Source organism: Semicossyphus pulcher, unplaced genomic scaffold (assembly GCF_022749685.1).
Source record: "Semicossyphus pulcher isolate SPU_LCO1_2020_fin unplaced genomic scaffold, fSemPul1.0.p SCAF_14, whole genome shotgun sequence".
Taxonomy (NCBI): domain Eukaryota; kingdom Metazoa; phylum Chordata; class Actinopteri; order Labriformes; family Labridae; genus Semicossyphus; species Semicossyphus pulcher.
Window position 1 is genome coordinate 10,881,522 of NW_027211648.1, and position 16,911 is coordinate 10,898,432.

Sequence of the window (16,911 nt, forward strand, 5' to 3'; positions counted from 1 at the left end):
ATTTTTTCTTTACTTAATACAAAGTTAATTATGTGTGTGAATATTAACAATACAGCAATTAAACGTATAGGGTTTCTAGCATGCTATTGTATGAGCATTTAAAGGTTTTGATATAGTATTAGCTTAACACACACTTATTCTTGTAAATATCATCCATCATCTGGCATGAATCTATGCACACTGTTTTTACTGTAAATACTGGAAACTATCTACCTCATGTAAAATAATCTGTTATATAATTACATATTTTTTCTAAATCATATTATATATTTCAGCATCGTTGCACTCCTCCTATATGCACTATTGTTTTTCGCAGGCTTGTGGATACTAGTTCAATATTTAATGTTGGATGTAGGCTTGTACATATTTTTTATTATATTATATATTATTTTTTATTATTTACAAGTTTAATTTTTAATATTTAGTGTTTAAGTGTACATAGAGTGCAAAGTTAAACCAGAGTCAAATTCCTTGTGTACTGTACATACCTGGCCAATAAAGATTCTGAGCTTCTTGAGTTCGCGTGATCGAGTATTTTGCATTGATGCGCGCTCCCGTGTACGCGCTCCCGCGGTTTAGTAGTCACGTGGTCCCGTCAGAGCCAATCGTGCATTTGTAACAGCGGTCCAAAGCGCGCACCCGTCAGCGGAGGAGACGAGAGGACAGAAGGCGGCAGAAAGACAAATAAAGCCCAATTAACCGACTTTCCTGGAAACCCGCACACGAAATACAGCCAGCATGTCAGAAGAAAAGCCAAAGGTAAGATATAAAGCTTTTTTGAGCTGTAGATTTCTACTGATGGCTCAGTCGAGCTCCTGCCAAACCATTTCTCATATGTGCAATCTAAAATGGCCTGGTTTGCACGTTTCTCTGTATCGGCGCAGTGTTTGTTTCGCAAATGAATGAGTACCCGCACATCCATATTTACCTTTTAAATACGCCAACACAATGCTCTGTTGGTGGGAATACGTGAGTCTATGTACAATTAACTGGAGTCTCGAAGAATGGGAGCAAAAACACCAATTACACCATGATTGTCATTTGCGGATTTTCTCTTTGTCGAAATGGGACCACGTTATGTCCGCAACGCCGCGAATGCCGCACAAGCAGCAGCGACAAAACGGCGCTAATGGACGTGACGCACTCTTGTAAAACATGTATAAAGCCACCTTGTTCTTGGTGTTTATGTTGTGTCGTAGCTTGTTTGGCCACAGTACAACAAAACAAAACTGCTAGCAGCGTTAGCCGGCAGCTAAACTCTGCATTGGTCTTAAAGGGGTGGCGTGACAACCAGCTAGCCCCGAGCTAACCATGCTAACGTTAGCATATGTGACTGGCTCGCGAACAGCACCTTGCAACCTGCCTGAATTATTTTGCCGTGTGTAAGTTTGCTTTAAGTGAAATATGTACAGAGTTCCGAGTCTGTGAAAAGTCGTTTAAAGTTGTAATGTAGATTATATGTAGCTTGCAATCTGGTAACTTTCTTCTCTGACAGCAGTGATCTTTTCTGTAGTGTATTTGTGGCTTTGGTGTTAACTCTTCAATGTAATGTTTTTGGTGTAACTTGCCTGTTTTTTCCGACATGTTTTTCTCTGCAGGAGGGAGTAAAGACTGAGAACGATCATATCAACCTCAAGGTTGCAGGGCAAGATGGGTCGGTGGTCCAGTTCAAAATCAAAAGACACACACCCCTCAGCAAACTAATGAAGGCGTACTGTGAACGACAGGTGAGCTGAAAGCCTTAATGACTGCTTTTAAATTCCCTCCTCTCCAACATCCTACAATTATTTGGGATTTGCTGTAAATACCTCAGTCAACCTGCACATTAGTTGCACACTTCACCCTGCTATGTAGAGCTGGGCGATATGACCTAAAATCTTATATCACGATATAGATGTTTCTGGTAATTTAACAAATAATTAGTCTATATGTCAAAATGCTGTAAAACCAGCCGTAAAGCAGTTCAGCTGCTGGTTTTGTGACATCACGATAGAGACGATATAGAAAAACACATATGATAGACATTTTGTATTAACGTACATTGTCATATTGCCCAGCCCTACTGTGATGTATGCACCCAAAGTCCCTATCACATGGATACATCTTCATGTCTGTTGTCACTTCTGCAGGGTCTCGCAATAAGGCAGATCAGGTTCAGGTTTGATGGCCAGCCTATCAATGAAACGGACACACCTGCACAGGTAAAGTTTTCTTTATTCACCATTATTCAGATCTCACTGAAATTATGTTTTGAAATGATGTAAACACGCCAGAGAAGCCTGTGAAGTATGGAGTTCATTTAACATGATTTGGGCATAGTTTTAAATAATTTGTCCTTGTAGTATTTGATCTGTTTAGTTGTGTTTCTGTCCACTAACTGGAAATCCTCTTTCCCTCTGCTTCTCTTAGCTGGAGATGGAAGATGAAGACACCATAGACGTATTCCAGCAGCAGACAGGCGGGCACTGCTAGGCCCTCCCCACCTCATTGACGGCCACCCCCAGTCCATGCCCTCAGCCACTTTCACTGTCCCTCCCTCCCCATCGCTCCTCTCAGCCTATTATTATTATTATTATTATTATTATATTATTATTATTATTATTATTACAATTATTATTTCTTACGTTTAAAGATGTCTGTCATGGTTTCTTGTCAGATGTGTGGGGGGATAGGGGGCAGGGTGGGTGGGGCTTCTCAGCTGTTTATATACTGTCTCAGCAAGGACTGAACTTTTGTGAGCTTCAACAGTCTCTCTGCTGGCCAATCAGGACATTATTTTCTTCTACCACCGCAGGCTGTGATTGGACCACCAGCGCATCACAGCTGTTCCTGGTTTGTCAGTGCGTCTCGTTCACTCTCCAGAGAAATCTTAGTATCCAGTAGTCTGTCACGGTTTTTCATGCATCAGGGTCGAATGCTGGGCTCTGCAAGATTTTGTCCAGGGGTCACAGTCAGTGGGCAAGAAAATGGAAGCACTATCTGAACTTAATACACACCCGCCTTCCATTTCACCCCGCTTTCATGTGTGTTTTTTGTCTGAGCGGTGAATCCTGCTCCTCTGTCGAAATGTATTTTAATTCTCTCTGCATTTTAGGTGCTTTTGCTAAAGAGTTCTGCAATGTTTTTGTATTTTTTTGATTCTTCTTTTAAGAATTAACAACCAGGGGGCTTTTTTTTTTCTTCTTGTACAGAAGTTTCAGAGTGGATATTAGATAAATGTTGTGGGGCTTGGACCAATACTCCGAAGACAGAACTTCTGTTTCATAATTAATGATGGATCACTCAAAAAAAAAGCAAACAGGTCAGGTTACATTTTAAGGGAGTTTGTATTTCCTTGCTTCATCTTTGACTTCTTATTGAGAGAAGTTCTTTGTGGGTATCCGGCACAGACTATTCTACTTATCCAGAGCAACGGCCATAATTTACACCATTCAGATGCATCCTTTTGTTGGGAGTTGGTTGGGGTCTTGCTATGTAAAGAGACTCTTCCTCTGTAAAGACTTTCTTGACATGGAATTCATAACTTTTTCTCTTATTACCGCTGTGTTCTGGTGAAGCAGCCCAGTGCCCCGTGCCTATGTTATTCTTACAAGCAGCTCTGCTTGTGGGTTTAACATTTTGGGGTAGAAAGTAGTAGTTGGCCTGTGGGTGGGAATTACTGGAAAGTCGTTCCTTGATGCTGTTTTGGGGTCAGCTGTCTCATCTCTGTATCGTCCCTGCGAATGTAGGCTGACAGGACAGCTGATTCTAGATGTGTTTTGAAGAGGAGCAGCTTCCAGTTTGAGCACGAACATCCAACAAAAGTCAGTATGCTTTTTGTTAACACCTTTTGACGACACTTTTCACTGCTGTATGTCAACTATCGAGCTGTTTGCTTGTGTGTAAAAAAAGTTTCAGGCCATTTCTTTAACAACAGTGGAGATATCCAAAGTGGTGATGAGTGTGTCCTATACTTTACGGTTTCAAAGAAGGATGCATGCAGTTTGTTGCATAGTAGGAGGGCAGGGAGGCCAGCCAGTGGAGTTTGGGAGCTAAGTGTTCTGTACCCACAGGGCCCCGTTCTTCGTACGCGGATATCTGAGTCGGCTTGATTTGATTGTTGATGGCTTGTCATGGGATTTTTCACTTCAGTCAGGATTAAAATGTATCTTGTTGGAGCAAGTAGTGCTTCCTTCAAAACCTTGCAGAAGTGCGAGGTTAAGTTTTTAATTTATTCTCAGTTAGGGCTTCCCCTTTCTATCAGTGTGTTGATTACTTAACAGGCTTTGGGTTAAACAGTCGTGCATGTTGAAATCAATGACTGTATATATAGATGGACAACGCGTCTCCATCTGCTCCCATTGTACAAAACTGATGCCAAAATAGCCCCTGTGATAGGCGCTGCCATCTTGCGATGGTGACGTCGTATGGAGCCAGAGACTGCGCAGTAGAGATCGGCGAGTGAAGCGGCCGTAGCCACTTCCGCTAACCCAAACACACACTTAACTTACTGAAAAAACAGCAAGGATCCCGCACAGCGGCGTGTTTAACAGCAGAACAGCTTCTCTGTGTTGGTTCACAGGTATGGAAACTTTAGTTACGTTTCCACTCGCGGATCGTCCTCCACTCTGCTCATCCGGAACTGATTGGCTGCAAGAGCTGAATTTGTCAACAGAGATGTCAATCATCATTTTGACAGCATCAAATAACTAATTAAAAATAAACTTGTCAGAAAAATGAACACTTGGACGTGAATCAGAATGATAATAACTAACAATAATGACAGAAACCATGTTTGAGAAAAATTTATCGGGCATGTATTTTGATTTTATAGTTTGACTCATGTCCCATCTGTTAACATGGAGGTGGGCTTTATGACCTATACTGCAGCCAGTCAGCAGGGGGCGATAGAGATGATTTGGCTTCACTTTTAGGGAGCTGTCATGTCGTCCATCTTTTTATACAGTCTATGGTTGAAATATACAACAAAAGACCAACAAATCAAAAGTTTTTGGTGCAGTTTTAACCAGTGTTATTTAGACAATTGCAATACAGATTAAGTTCTTGTGTTTGAGGTATTTAAAATGATGCAATATGGGCTGCAGTTCTAATTAGCCGCGTTAATTCCACTCGTATTAGTCTCCTTAATGTTTAAGATACGTTCTCATAGCATTAAATGTAGTTGCTCAGCCACATTAGAAAGTTGCTGTCCTTTTTAAAATAGTTAAGTTGTAGTGCATTATGTTCAGCTGTGTTCTCTTTGTATACACTCTCTATAACAATCTGCAAATGTCAGTTAACATTTCCAAATCAAAATTCGATGCATGGGTTGCCAAATGATTAACCTTACTGCCACCTGCTGTGTTAAATATTCACTTACGGCCGCTTTTGAGTAAAGAGAAAGATATCTGAGGACTCACCCGGCTCTCATCCTTCCCGCAGTCACCTCCCTGTTTTTACAAAATAAGAGCACAGTTATCAAGACAGCCTTCCACTTGCATTTGAAAACACCTGGTTAGCTGGACAAAGAGCTTTTTGAGCTGGCTAACACAAGAGCTACACTTTGTAATGTATGAAGAACGGGGTCCAGGTCTTGTCATGTTATTTGTTTCTCTACTGATTTGTACATTATTTGTGGTCTTTTACTACTGTATACAATAAATATAGTTTGGTACTCAGATTTGCTGTCAATTGAATCATTTTTTGTATGTTTGTTCCCCAATTACTGATTTTTGATTTATATGACTAGGGAGATCTAGGAAGATTTTTTTTTTTTTTTAATGCCAGGTACGTGGCACCAACTCATGCCAAATAACACAACAATACAGGTTGTGCCGCTCTCTGGATTTGTCTTTTTCAGAACGTAGTCTCACATTATTCTTGTTTTTTTTTTTAGAAATCTACTCATTAGCATTTCCAAATTTAATAGGTGGAAAATTCCACTTACGCTTATACACATGTTAATACAATAATGTCACTGCTGACTGGTTTACTTTGCATTTTGTCTCATATCGAAACATGGAAGCTTTCTTTAGATTACATAAATTTTATTCTGCAAGTCAGGGTTTCAGTTCCCACTGGGGCCCTGCCTGCTAAATGTGTGTACATATCAATCACCAGCCACTTCATTAGGTACACCGAAAAAATCAAATGTAATCCAATACACCAGCTCAGCCATAAGATTGGCTTTAATGTTGTTTTTTCTAAGTTATTCAATATTTCAGCGCATAATTGGTGGTGGGTCTGTCCTGAACTGCATTATACTCAGAGGTGTTTCTAATACTCTGGCCCCCTCATGTATGTCATATAGTTCAGTACAACACCACCCGTAGCTATGGCCTCAGTTATAAACATCATTGAATTTACACTCTTCTAAATCTCAATAAAACAAAAGTCAACAAAAACTAAACCTCATAAAAGCAGAATCCATAGCAGTGCTGTTGTTTTGAACTGCATTAGATTGTACAGGTGTACCTAATGAAGTGGCCGGTGAGTGTAGTATACACAAACGCACCTTGCGTTGCTTGAAGAAAACAGGCCACTAGGGGGAGCCAGTGAGTTACGTTAATCTCACATGTCTGTCTGTTTTTTTTTTGTTCTGTCAAAACAAAAAGATCAAGCACTTGTTTGACAACAGATCACTGAATAGAAGTAATAAGTGGGTAGAAAAGATATGTTAAAATTTATAAAGTCTGATCATTATTTAAAGAGTGTATTTACGTCCGCGGTGTTTTTTTTATTTTATTTATCACGTTGCTACATTTAGAACCTCAAATCTCATCTGATACACCGCCTGAGCGGCTGCAGTGGAACAGTGATAAGACTAATGGCAGCAGCAGATGAATCATACCAGGAAAAGGGAAGCGCCTTCGCATGAGTGGACAATCTACTTCTGCGCATCCAAACGGGTCCTTCTGAAACCACACACAGGACAGTGCAGCGTCCACTCCACGCGCAAGCCTGGAAGGAAGAAAGATAGAGAAACGGAAGGCGGATCTCTGGTATCGTGATCTATGTGCAGTCTGTGATCGTAATTTGGACAAAGAGAAGAAGAGAGACAAAGTTAATTTGCCTTGTAAATGTGCCGGTCGGTGGATGAGAGGATTCAGAGAGATGAGACGAGCAGAGAGAGCAGCATCTCTGTTTATTTAATGAGTGCCTAGTAACCAGCAAAGCAGGCTGAATTAGATGTTCAAAGTTATTTTTCTCAAGTCAAATCATCAAATTCAAGCACATTAAAATGCATTTATTAGTTCCATATTTTATTTGAAGGCCCTTTTGGTACTTTGCTGTTGCAGTTTAAGAGACTAATTTCACTTCTCTGAGACTTCATTACATCTCCAACAAGTAATAATCCCAGTTTGAGACTTTAATATCACAGCTGGGTTCATGCACATACCTCCCTTTCTCAGGTAATAAACTACAGGATAAAAGCTAATATGATAATAACTCAGCTCATATCCATCCATAGAATAGAGGACCAAAGGTCACGCAGGTTCTCCTGTTGTTTTCAGATACCTTCTAATTAAAAAGGCTACATCTGTGTAGTGAAATGTTTGCAGGAGTTTGACATAAATTGTCTTGATCCGTTTGCTGCTCTTTTGTCAGTTAGTGTGTCATACATGAGCACACACACACTCAGAGGAGCAGCTTGCCCCTCTGGCAGGTCTGTGTGATCAGAGGCGGTTGAGGGAGGATGACTGACAGGCGGGTTGGAGATTTGCATGGCTGTGGTGTTTAAAAGGAGCTGCAGGTGCAGGATTCTCCACACAGATGAATGGATTCCTCTCCGAGCACAGATGCTACTCCCTCATTGCATGTGAGTCTTCGGCAGCCGGTGTCGCTTTGGTAATTTTTAAGTTTGCAGTTTTTCTTGCAGTTGGAACATCTGGAAATGCTCACCTGTATCAAAATGAAGAAGTCGTCTGATGTGAGTTGTAACTTAAGATAGAGAGAAAAGGAGCAGTGCAAAGAGAATTACCTTCAACATGGAGACATTCGTACCAGCTGGCAACTGATCCAAACACTTTCTGTGATGTCATCGCTCATATTTGCGCCGTTCCTTCTCCTGGGGTTAAAGGTCACTGACACCACCGCTGACACACGGAGACACTGTACAGGTACTGTACCATTTTATTCTATCCTATCTCCCCTAACCACTTTGACTGTCTCTTACCTCAGCTCACTTCAGCACATGTGATGTGCAGTTAATGATTATTCTGTGAATGGTTTACGGTGTCATCTGAAAACCTGGGAACCCCTCCAGCTAAAATTCTTTTGGATAATTCCAACTGTCTGCGTCTGCTTACAGTGCAGTGGGAGTGTTTGTGCGTGCAGTATTGCGTGCAATATTAACTTAAATTGACTTCCACAAACAAGTACAGACATTGGATGTGGTTGGGATTCCACAACAATTCTATACACATCGGAATATCATGGTGCACAGGCTACATATTTACATGATGTCTCATCAATTTTGGAGTTATTTTCTTCTATTAGACTCACTTTCCGACGGGCGTTTTTCTTAATAACCACCCCTCCTAAAAGCTTCTATAGCTCAGCCTCCACCCTGGGCTATTTCTCACACAGCAGGGGGGCCTGGGTCTGCACCATGCTATGGCATTAATTGATTTATTAGTTTATAGCTGCTGTTGCCAACAGTTTAAACATGTGTCCCCTTGGAAAAAAAGCTCTCCCTATTGTGCCCCATTAAAGTAATAAAAGTAGTTTTAGTCAGTGCAGAAAAAGGCCCTTTTTACTTTGATATATTTGAAATCTTAACATCATTATTGCTGATGCATCGATGTGGACACTCCATTACACTGTTGTAGTTGGAGCTCCAGCTCCAGCTACTTTGTAAAGGTATGCAGCTTATAAGTATTTATTTTGAATGAGTGAAAAATGTCAATTAAAATTAACCAGAGCTGAAAGACCAAACCACAAATTAATTAAAGAAAAATAAAAAAATGACAAGTGTTTAAAAGCTTGAACCGTAAAATATTTAAAATGGATCAAAATAATTGCCACTTGATTTCTCTCTCTATCTGATTTATAACACATTATACAACAGCTAGTTCTAACCAATAATCTGATTGTACATTATAAGAGGCACTTATTAAAAAAAAATGAACAACATCACTGGTACTTTTCACTCTTGTGTACACTCTGTGTATCACTCCGCCTCAGCCAGGTGTTCTAATTACTCTTAATTAACGTTACAGCAGACTGTGTGTGTCAACATTAGTCAAGCTGTGAATCACACAGCAGACTCTTATTTCACTGGTTGATGATAAATTAAAACAAAAACATCAGTGTACATGATAAAAAACAGTTGATCTGTGGTAACCTGTAGACACAGAGTGCAGGAGAATGTCTGGGTTGCTTAGCAACAAAAGTTCAGTGTTAGTAAGGGTGTGGAACTGGTTGAGTTGTTGGAGCAAACAATAATCTGTTGTTGATTGTTACTGTTTACTACGATCTGCCACTTGTATAACTGTTGTATAAAAGAATATAAATATCCTGTGAGCGAACAACCGAATCACAGCTGTGCTGATATTCAGTGTAATATCGCTCCCTGTCATGTGGTATTGCTTACTGGTAATCATGTTTTCTAATCTGTACATACTTGTTTTGTCTGCAAAATTCTAAATTTGTAAAGTGACTACAAACTAAAGCTTTAAAATAACAGTTGTGGAGTAAAAAGTACAATATTTAAAATGTAATGTAACTGAGTATAAAGTTCAGTACAAGAACCCCAAATTGAGTAAAAGCACTCACTTATTTTCCACCCCTGCCACTGATTTTCCCATTTACACTTAATTTACACTTCTTTTCTCTTCCGTGAATCATCTCAGGGCCCCTGAGACATACCTTAGGTCCTCTCTAGGGGGTCCCAACCCCAACAACCAAGAACAACTGCTTTATTGTGAAGCAATTCTTGCATTTTAACCACTAAAACAATCGTCCTGACATCTTTATGTGCTCATTGTCTGCAGATTTGCTCCCTCTGGATCTTCTCTCTTTTGTCCTGGAGAGGGACCCCTCCAAACTGGTACCCGGGGTGCACCTGAAGCAGGCCGGAGGGGTGAGGGGTGTACATTTCTCGAGCCCTCATCCCTCCATGAGCTTCCCCTCCTCCCAGCTGCTGGTGGACTGTGACCTCTTCCCCACAGAGTTCTCCTTTGTTGTGACACTGAAAGTCTCTCGCGTTGCAACCAAGGTGAGCATCCACTCCCGGACACTGAACCCCTCTGCTGGAGGATGTAGCCAGATTCTTTATTGAGGTGAAAATTACAGTGTGTCTGAGTGTTTTTCTCATTTGTTTTTCAGAGAAATGAGTACATCTTTTCCTTAATGGGGCCAAGAAAAGCTCAGAAAGAATCAGTGGAGGAAAAGGAAGAGGAAACTGACACAGGCAACATATTTGACAGAAATAAGGAGAGGGAGACGAGGAAGCGATTAAAAAGTAACGAGGAACATGGACGGATCATCCTGGGGCTGAGGTTCTCGAGGAAACGTCTGCACTTCCTTTACAGAGGTCACGGAGGGGTCGTGGAGCACTTGGTGTTTCAGGGCGCCCGGCTGGCTGATAACCAGTGGCACACTCTGGTGTTAGCCGTTAGTGGTCCTCATGTGAGGCTCACGGTGGACTGCAACTCCCCACTGGAAATGTAAGTTCATCTTATTCTCTTCTCTCTTTTTTTCTCTCCGCTGGGTGGATTCACTCCGTCTGTCTCCCGCAATCCTCTCTTCCTGTTCCCTCTGAGTTCCCTAAAGGGATAGTAGATCCGTCACCACAATACAATGGCATTGCTCCAAATCTGCTCGCTCCCTGCAGCCATGTTGGAGTGGCCTGACAGTGTGTGATAGATGGTGTTGAGTGGAAACTCCCTCTGGCGCACAGGAGGGAGGAATATCAGCCACATATAACACAAGTCCTACAAACAGAAGCGTGGAGGAGACTACTTTAATTACAGATACCTTACGTTCATTTATGGATGGAAAAAACTGATCTCTGCTATTAGAAATAATTATATCTTTTTATTGCAAACAGCGTTCCCTCCAGGCCGTTCCCCTCAGACCTGAACATTCAGGGAGCCAGATTCCACATTGGCAGTCGGGGGAGATGGAAAGGCTTGTATTCAGTAAGTTTTATTAACTCATTGCTAACTTTAATACAATACTTCTTACCCCTGATTTCTCTCGAACAATTTTTTCCTTCTTATCTGCCTCCCTGTGCACAGGGTCTGTTGCGACAGCTGGTTCTGGTGCCCGGTTCTGATGCCACACATTACGTCTGCCCCTCTTCTGATCCCCAACTAGCAGCTCTGTCGGTGCCACCACTTCTCTCAGACCTGCCTGTCGTGGGGAATGACGCTGACCGCCATGTGACTTCCTATGGTAACAGATTTTACATCGAAACATGACATATTGGCTCTCAAGTTTCTTGCCTCTGATTGTCTTGCTCATCTTTGCGTTTTGATCAGAAACAGATGAGCGTGTATCAGTGGGGTTGGAGCGGTCGTGCTCAGAGCAGCTTCAAGGTCAGCTGTGGTTCAATCCGGTTAAGAAAGGCCTCTACCTCTGTGACGGGTCAGTGTGGATCGCCGTGCTGGAGGGTGAGCATCTAACATCCAACTCTTTGCTGATGAGCAAGTTGTTTACCAGTTTAGGCTGAAATTGGTTAAAAAAAATTCTCCGTCTACTCAGATCATAAACGTCTGGACTACGTGCTGGAGCATCAGGTCCTCACCACCACCTCAGAGACACACGACATAGAGGTATCCTTCCACAATATCTATTTGTTGTGTCTATTATAGGGCGTAGACCCTTACTGCTCTTATAGCTAGAGGAACCAAAGACATACATATACAAGGTAGAGCTACTTTGTTAGTCTGAAGCGAAGGCTGTATATAAGAAGTGGAAAAAGCCACTGTGAACTCAGCCATTGTTAAGTTTACATGTTTTGAAGCCTCTAGTTTGGAATTAAGGCTGCTATTTTGACAAGAGGGTTGATATGTATTGCTGTTCCTACATCCTGATTTAAAGGGTGCCCAGTCGCTTGTCATTCACAAGGGAGTCGCGCCCTAAAGCACCCTCCTCCTATCGTCGATTGTACTCTAAATAAGACCAAAATTTAGTCTTGAAACAGTAAGTCCGCACAGGCTTCAATTCTCCAACCTGCAGGCTACGTTCACTTCTTATTTTCTATCTGTTGTCATGAGCAGAAAACGCTTTGTCATAAGAGTCACAAAACAGGAGATTGGAAACCAGTGTTCTAGAGAGAACTTTTAATTAGTTCCTCCGCTGTCTGTGAAGGTTCTCAGTCATCCAGGTCATGGTAATTCTAAACTTAATCCGAACGACCAACTGGACTCGGCTGAAGTTCTTGAAGACGTTTCACCTCTCATCTGAAACACTTCTTCAGTTCTAAACTGACTGGAGGGCGGAGCTAGAAATAGAAGCCTCTGTGGGTCATTAGTATGCTAATAGGGAGAGTAATAACCTGGGCTGTTGACCTAATAGCGCCGAGAGTCGTTAGCACGTTTCAATCTTGAGCTACATGTAGGTAGGTGTCCATTCCTGAAATGTTATCATGTCAGTCTCCGATGGTTGTGGTTGATGCCTTTTTTTTTTCCTCCTTCAAATCTCCAGGTGTTCCAGGTTCCTGGCGTAGGTCTGATGGCTGCTATGGCTCATCGCTCACCAGCGTCTGGCTCTGCTGTGTATCTGTGGAGGGAAACAGGTTTCCAGCTCTACCAGAACATCAGCACGTACGAAGCTCTGGCTTGGAGACACTTCAGCATAGACAAGAAGGTACGACAAGATGGACGAGATGGCACCTGCTTCTGCGAACCTTAAATAGTTTGAAATGCTGATATTCTCTATGTATCTTTACTTTGATCTAGATTTACCTGGTGGTGTCTAACTCCGGGGGAGGGCCAGACAAGCGTTTAAACAAAGAATCAGAGACGGACTTCTCTGTGATTTACAAGTGGAGCAAAAGAAGAAAGAAGTTTGTGCAGTTCCAGACTCTGCAGACGCACTGCGCACGGGACTGGGAGGCGTTTAGCATCGACCGACAAACCTATCTGGCTGTGGCCAATCACAGACAAGGTAATAACAGAACATCCATCAAATGACAGTTCCTGGCATGACCATCTGCAAAATATGAAACTGCTCTGTTTATTCTTGCTCTGTCTGGTTTGTCTTCCAGGTGATAACAATCACACTATAGACAGTGTGATTTATAAATGGAACAAGTTGACGAAGTCCTTTGAGGTTCACCAGATGCTGCCGACCTCAGGGGCCTACGACTGGGAGTTCTTCACAGTGGGGCCGTACAACTTCCTGGTTGTCGCAAACGCCTTTGACGGAGTGACAACTTCTGTCGACTCAGTCATCTACGTTTGGATCAATGAAAGCTTCCAGGTGTTCCAGACAATTAAGGTATGTGGCAAACATATAATAAACAACTCATCTACCTGAATACAGGTCAGTGTTGGAGCATGGGAGGAAATTGGGCTTAATAGCACTTAAATGTAGCATTTTGCTGCCTGATTTCCCTGCCATTCATCTTCTCACCAGCCGGGTTTTGATTTCCTCTGATCAGATCTGTATCTGTGCCATGAGTATGAAAAACCATCCAGTCTGCACACACAGAAGGAAGGGGATATAAACCGGGAGAGATAAAAGGCTAATGAAAGCGAGATGGGAAGTAAGGATCATTTAAGATGAGGCCAAAAATAGAGCCTGTGGTTTGCCATGATAAGCTTGAGCGATAGCAGCGCTTTGACATGAGTGTGATAGTGAGTTTTACATCTGAATGTAGACACATTAGAGGTGAAAGTGTTGACACGTTGATGAGAAACCATGAGGAGATGATTTAGGGGAACTCCACAGCTGGATGTGAAGAGTCTTAACATCACCTTGGGGCACTTTGAGATTAAAAATGTCAAAAAAAAAATCATCTAAAAATGAGTGAAAAGACATTTTCACTCATTTCTGGATGATTTTTTTGGAGGCCTTTCTTTTAAAAAAAAAAAAGTGTGTATAAGTCTCTTAGCTGATTTTTTCAGCTTTTCAATCTCTATAAAAAGTACTTAGATTCTTAACTTAAGTAATAGTAAATGGACAGCACTTATATAGCACTTTTCTTGTCTTCAGACCACACAAAGTGCTTTTACACTACATGTCACTTTCACCTTTTCACCCACACATTCACACGATGGCAGAGGCTGCCATGCAAAGTACCAATCTGCAATCAGCTAACCATTCCCTCACATTCATACCCGATGGTTTTGCCTTCAGCAGCAAATTGGGGTTCAGTGTGTTGCCCTGGACTGCAGCAGCCAGGGATCAAACCGCCAACCCTCCAATTAAAAGGTGACTGACTTTACCACTGAGCCACAGCCGCCAAGTAACAGTACAAAGACGAACAAGGAGAGCAATGTCCTTCATTCAAAACCTTACTGCAGTAAAGGCAGAACATTATCCACTATCCACATATCCACTAAATTAACTTAAAATAGAAAAGTAAACGTACTCATGCACCTTACAATTGACTGTTGGAGCTGCTTAAAGACGTAATTTTGAAGATTTTCATTTAAATAAAAGTCTGTTGTACTATCTATCGCTGAATGGTGATTGAGCCTATGGTCCACTGATGAAAGCTTTTGCATTTGCAGTATATCGTATTATTACAGACTGGGTGTCTGTGGCGACATTCAAAGAAAAAATCACAAGCGGCGCCCAGTTAGTGACGCATTTTCCATCACCCAGCAGTGGTTGGTCTGCCAGAGAGGGTAGGCGGAGCTAAGCGGCTGCTTTTCCGGTCTCTGCAAGTGTTGCGAGTAAACAGTAATCTACTATGGCTGAACAAACAAAGAAAAGATCGATGACTACAGATACAACTTCAAAAATAAGTGAAAATCCAAAGAAAAAGAAACAAACTCGACGCTCAGATGAAGGCAGACAGTCTGGATATCTGAGAAGTGTGCTCCCGCAATTACCGTTTATCGCCATAGGTGCCAACAAAGAGAACAAAACTGAGATCTTCGAGATTACAACTTTAACATGGAGCTACTATTTACTACTTTGAATACAGTATTTGGCCAGAGGTTCCAAACCTTGAGTTCCAGCCCCCTTCAAGAGTCATAAAAGTGATTTAAGGGGTCATGAGAGGATTAAAGAGACAGAATGGAGAAAGTCCTGTGACACAATCTTGCAAATTATAACCTCTTTGTGCCTCAAGTAGTTTATGTGAGAGGGTCAATATATATAAAGTAAATGTACTCTCCACATAAGGATGGTTTCTCTCTTTCTGTCTCCCAGACGTTCTGCGCCACAGACTGGGAAATGTTTCAGATCGGCAGTCGAGTCTTCTTAGTTGTTGCCAACGGACACAGACTGCAGGGTAAAGGGCCGAGTCAGTATGCCATCAACTCCACCATCTACGAACTGGACATGAACGGACAGGTGTTTGTCCGCTTCCAGGATATCGTCACCTATAGGTACAGATGTTCTAACACTTTAATATACCAGGTGCATGTTCACACAGCCAGATTATGAGAAGGCTTCCTGCGTAATAACCTGTCATCGTCATGACCACATACATTTTTTGTCTGTGCAGCGCGGTGGACTGGGAGTTCTTCAGCCTCGGGGAGGAATATTTTCTGGTTGTTGCGAACTCCTTCAATGGGGAATCCTACTCTCTCAACAGCATTCTGTACAGGTACTCATCTTGTCAAAAACATCCCTCCCGGTGTAAAATAAAACATCCATTTTGATTGATAACTTAGTGCTTAAATCGCCTCAGAGACATACATCCACACGGTTGTAATGTAGATTTATTTTCCTCCTGTGAACCAGAGCATACCAGCACTTACATGTGTGGATTCATTCGGAAACAGGAAGCAGCTAACCGCTAAATTTAGAGTCTTTGCTAAGCAGATGCAAATAAACCTCTGATTTGATTCCTCCTCTGTGTTTGATTTCAGGTGGCAGGGATATGAAGGCTTTGTTCCTGTTCATTGGCTCCCAACGATCGGGTGCAGTGACTGGGAGTTTTTCAGCTCCAGAGGAGAGTCGTATCTGATCTACTCCAGCGCCAAAGCTCCTCTCTCCAAAGTGTTCAAGCTGAAAACCTACTAGGCAGATTGAATTTAAGTACTGTATTTATGTGTAGATACTTGCTGTTCTACAGTGTGTGTGTGTGTGTGTGTTCCTGTGTGAGAAATTGTTTGCAATAATAGAGTTGGAAATGTGTGAGTGTGTTGAAGTGAACGTGTCTTTGTAATGCTCTACTTGTTTGCAGTTTGAATACAGTCAGGGCCATTGGAAACATTAAGCTCATGTCTTTAGGTTTCAGGGAAATGAATGGTTTAATCAACCTAAGGAGGCTTTTAAATACCACAAATACACAGAAATTGTACATTGTGGGCTTTTCTTTGAGGTGCAATTAGATTTTAGGTGAGAAATATTAAGTTAAAATGGCAAATGATAAAATGATTTAGTATTGCACCAGCACCACATACAATTAACTTACAATATCAACCATCAGTGCCAGGTCAAGACAATGTACCTCAATTTTACACAAATATCAAATGTATTAGATTTTTATGAGATTATATCTTATCTATTTGTGTGCATGGTCTGACAGAATTGATTAAAACCCAAGACAACCTGTGTGAGATTTGTTTATCCTTCTATGACAATTAATTATATTTAACATTTTGTTTACTGGAATGTGTGTTCCCCCGGAGATGCTTTGACTGATAGCTGTTTTTAGCCTCTGACTGCATGATTTATAGTCTAAATAAGGAATGACAGTAAATTATTGATCGTACAATAAACCAAACTTAATAAGTTTATACATTAGAGAAGAGTTGTTTGTGAATTACCTTAAGCTATGTTCATTTAGAGCTTGGCACC

General features: G+C 41.6%; 2 protein-coding genes across 2 annotated transcripts; both read left to right on the forward strand.

Moving 5' to 3' along the window:
• Positions 1-634: 634 nt before the first annotated feature.
• sumo3a (small ubiquitin like modifier 3a) lies at positions 635-5,659 on the forward strand. The gene is made up of 4 exons (XM_069661559.1): positions 635-759; positions 1,599-1,727; positions 2,130-2,201; positions 2,410-5,659. The coding sequence occupies exons 1-4, from the start codon at positions 739-741 to the stop codon at positions 2,470-2,472; spliced, it is 285 nt and encodes a 94-aa protein (XP_069517660.1). The 5' UTR covers positions 635-738; the 3' UTR covers positions 2,473-5,659.
• A 4,425-nt stretch (positions 5,660-10,084) lies between these two features.
• LOC138591502 (thrombospondin-type laminin G domain and EAR repeat-containing protein-like) lies at positions 10,085-16,417 on the forward strand. Its single transcript, XM_069662122.1, has 12 exons — positions 10,085-10,198; positions 10,309-10,649; positions 11,033-11,123; positions 11,223-11,379; positions 11,466-11,597; positions 11,689-11,759; positions 12,634-12,795; positions 12,888-13,095; positions 13,196-13,428; positions 15,313-15,491; positions 15,611-15,712; positions 15,978-16,417. The coding sequence occupies exons 1-12, from the start codon at positions 10,100-10,102 to the stop codon at positions 16,129-16,131; spliced, it is 1,929 nt and encodes a 642-aa protein (XP_069518223.1). The 5' UTR covers positions 10,085-10,099; the 3' UTR covers positions 16,132-16,417.
• The last annotated feature ends 494 nt before the right edge of the window (positions 16,418-16,911 follow it).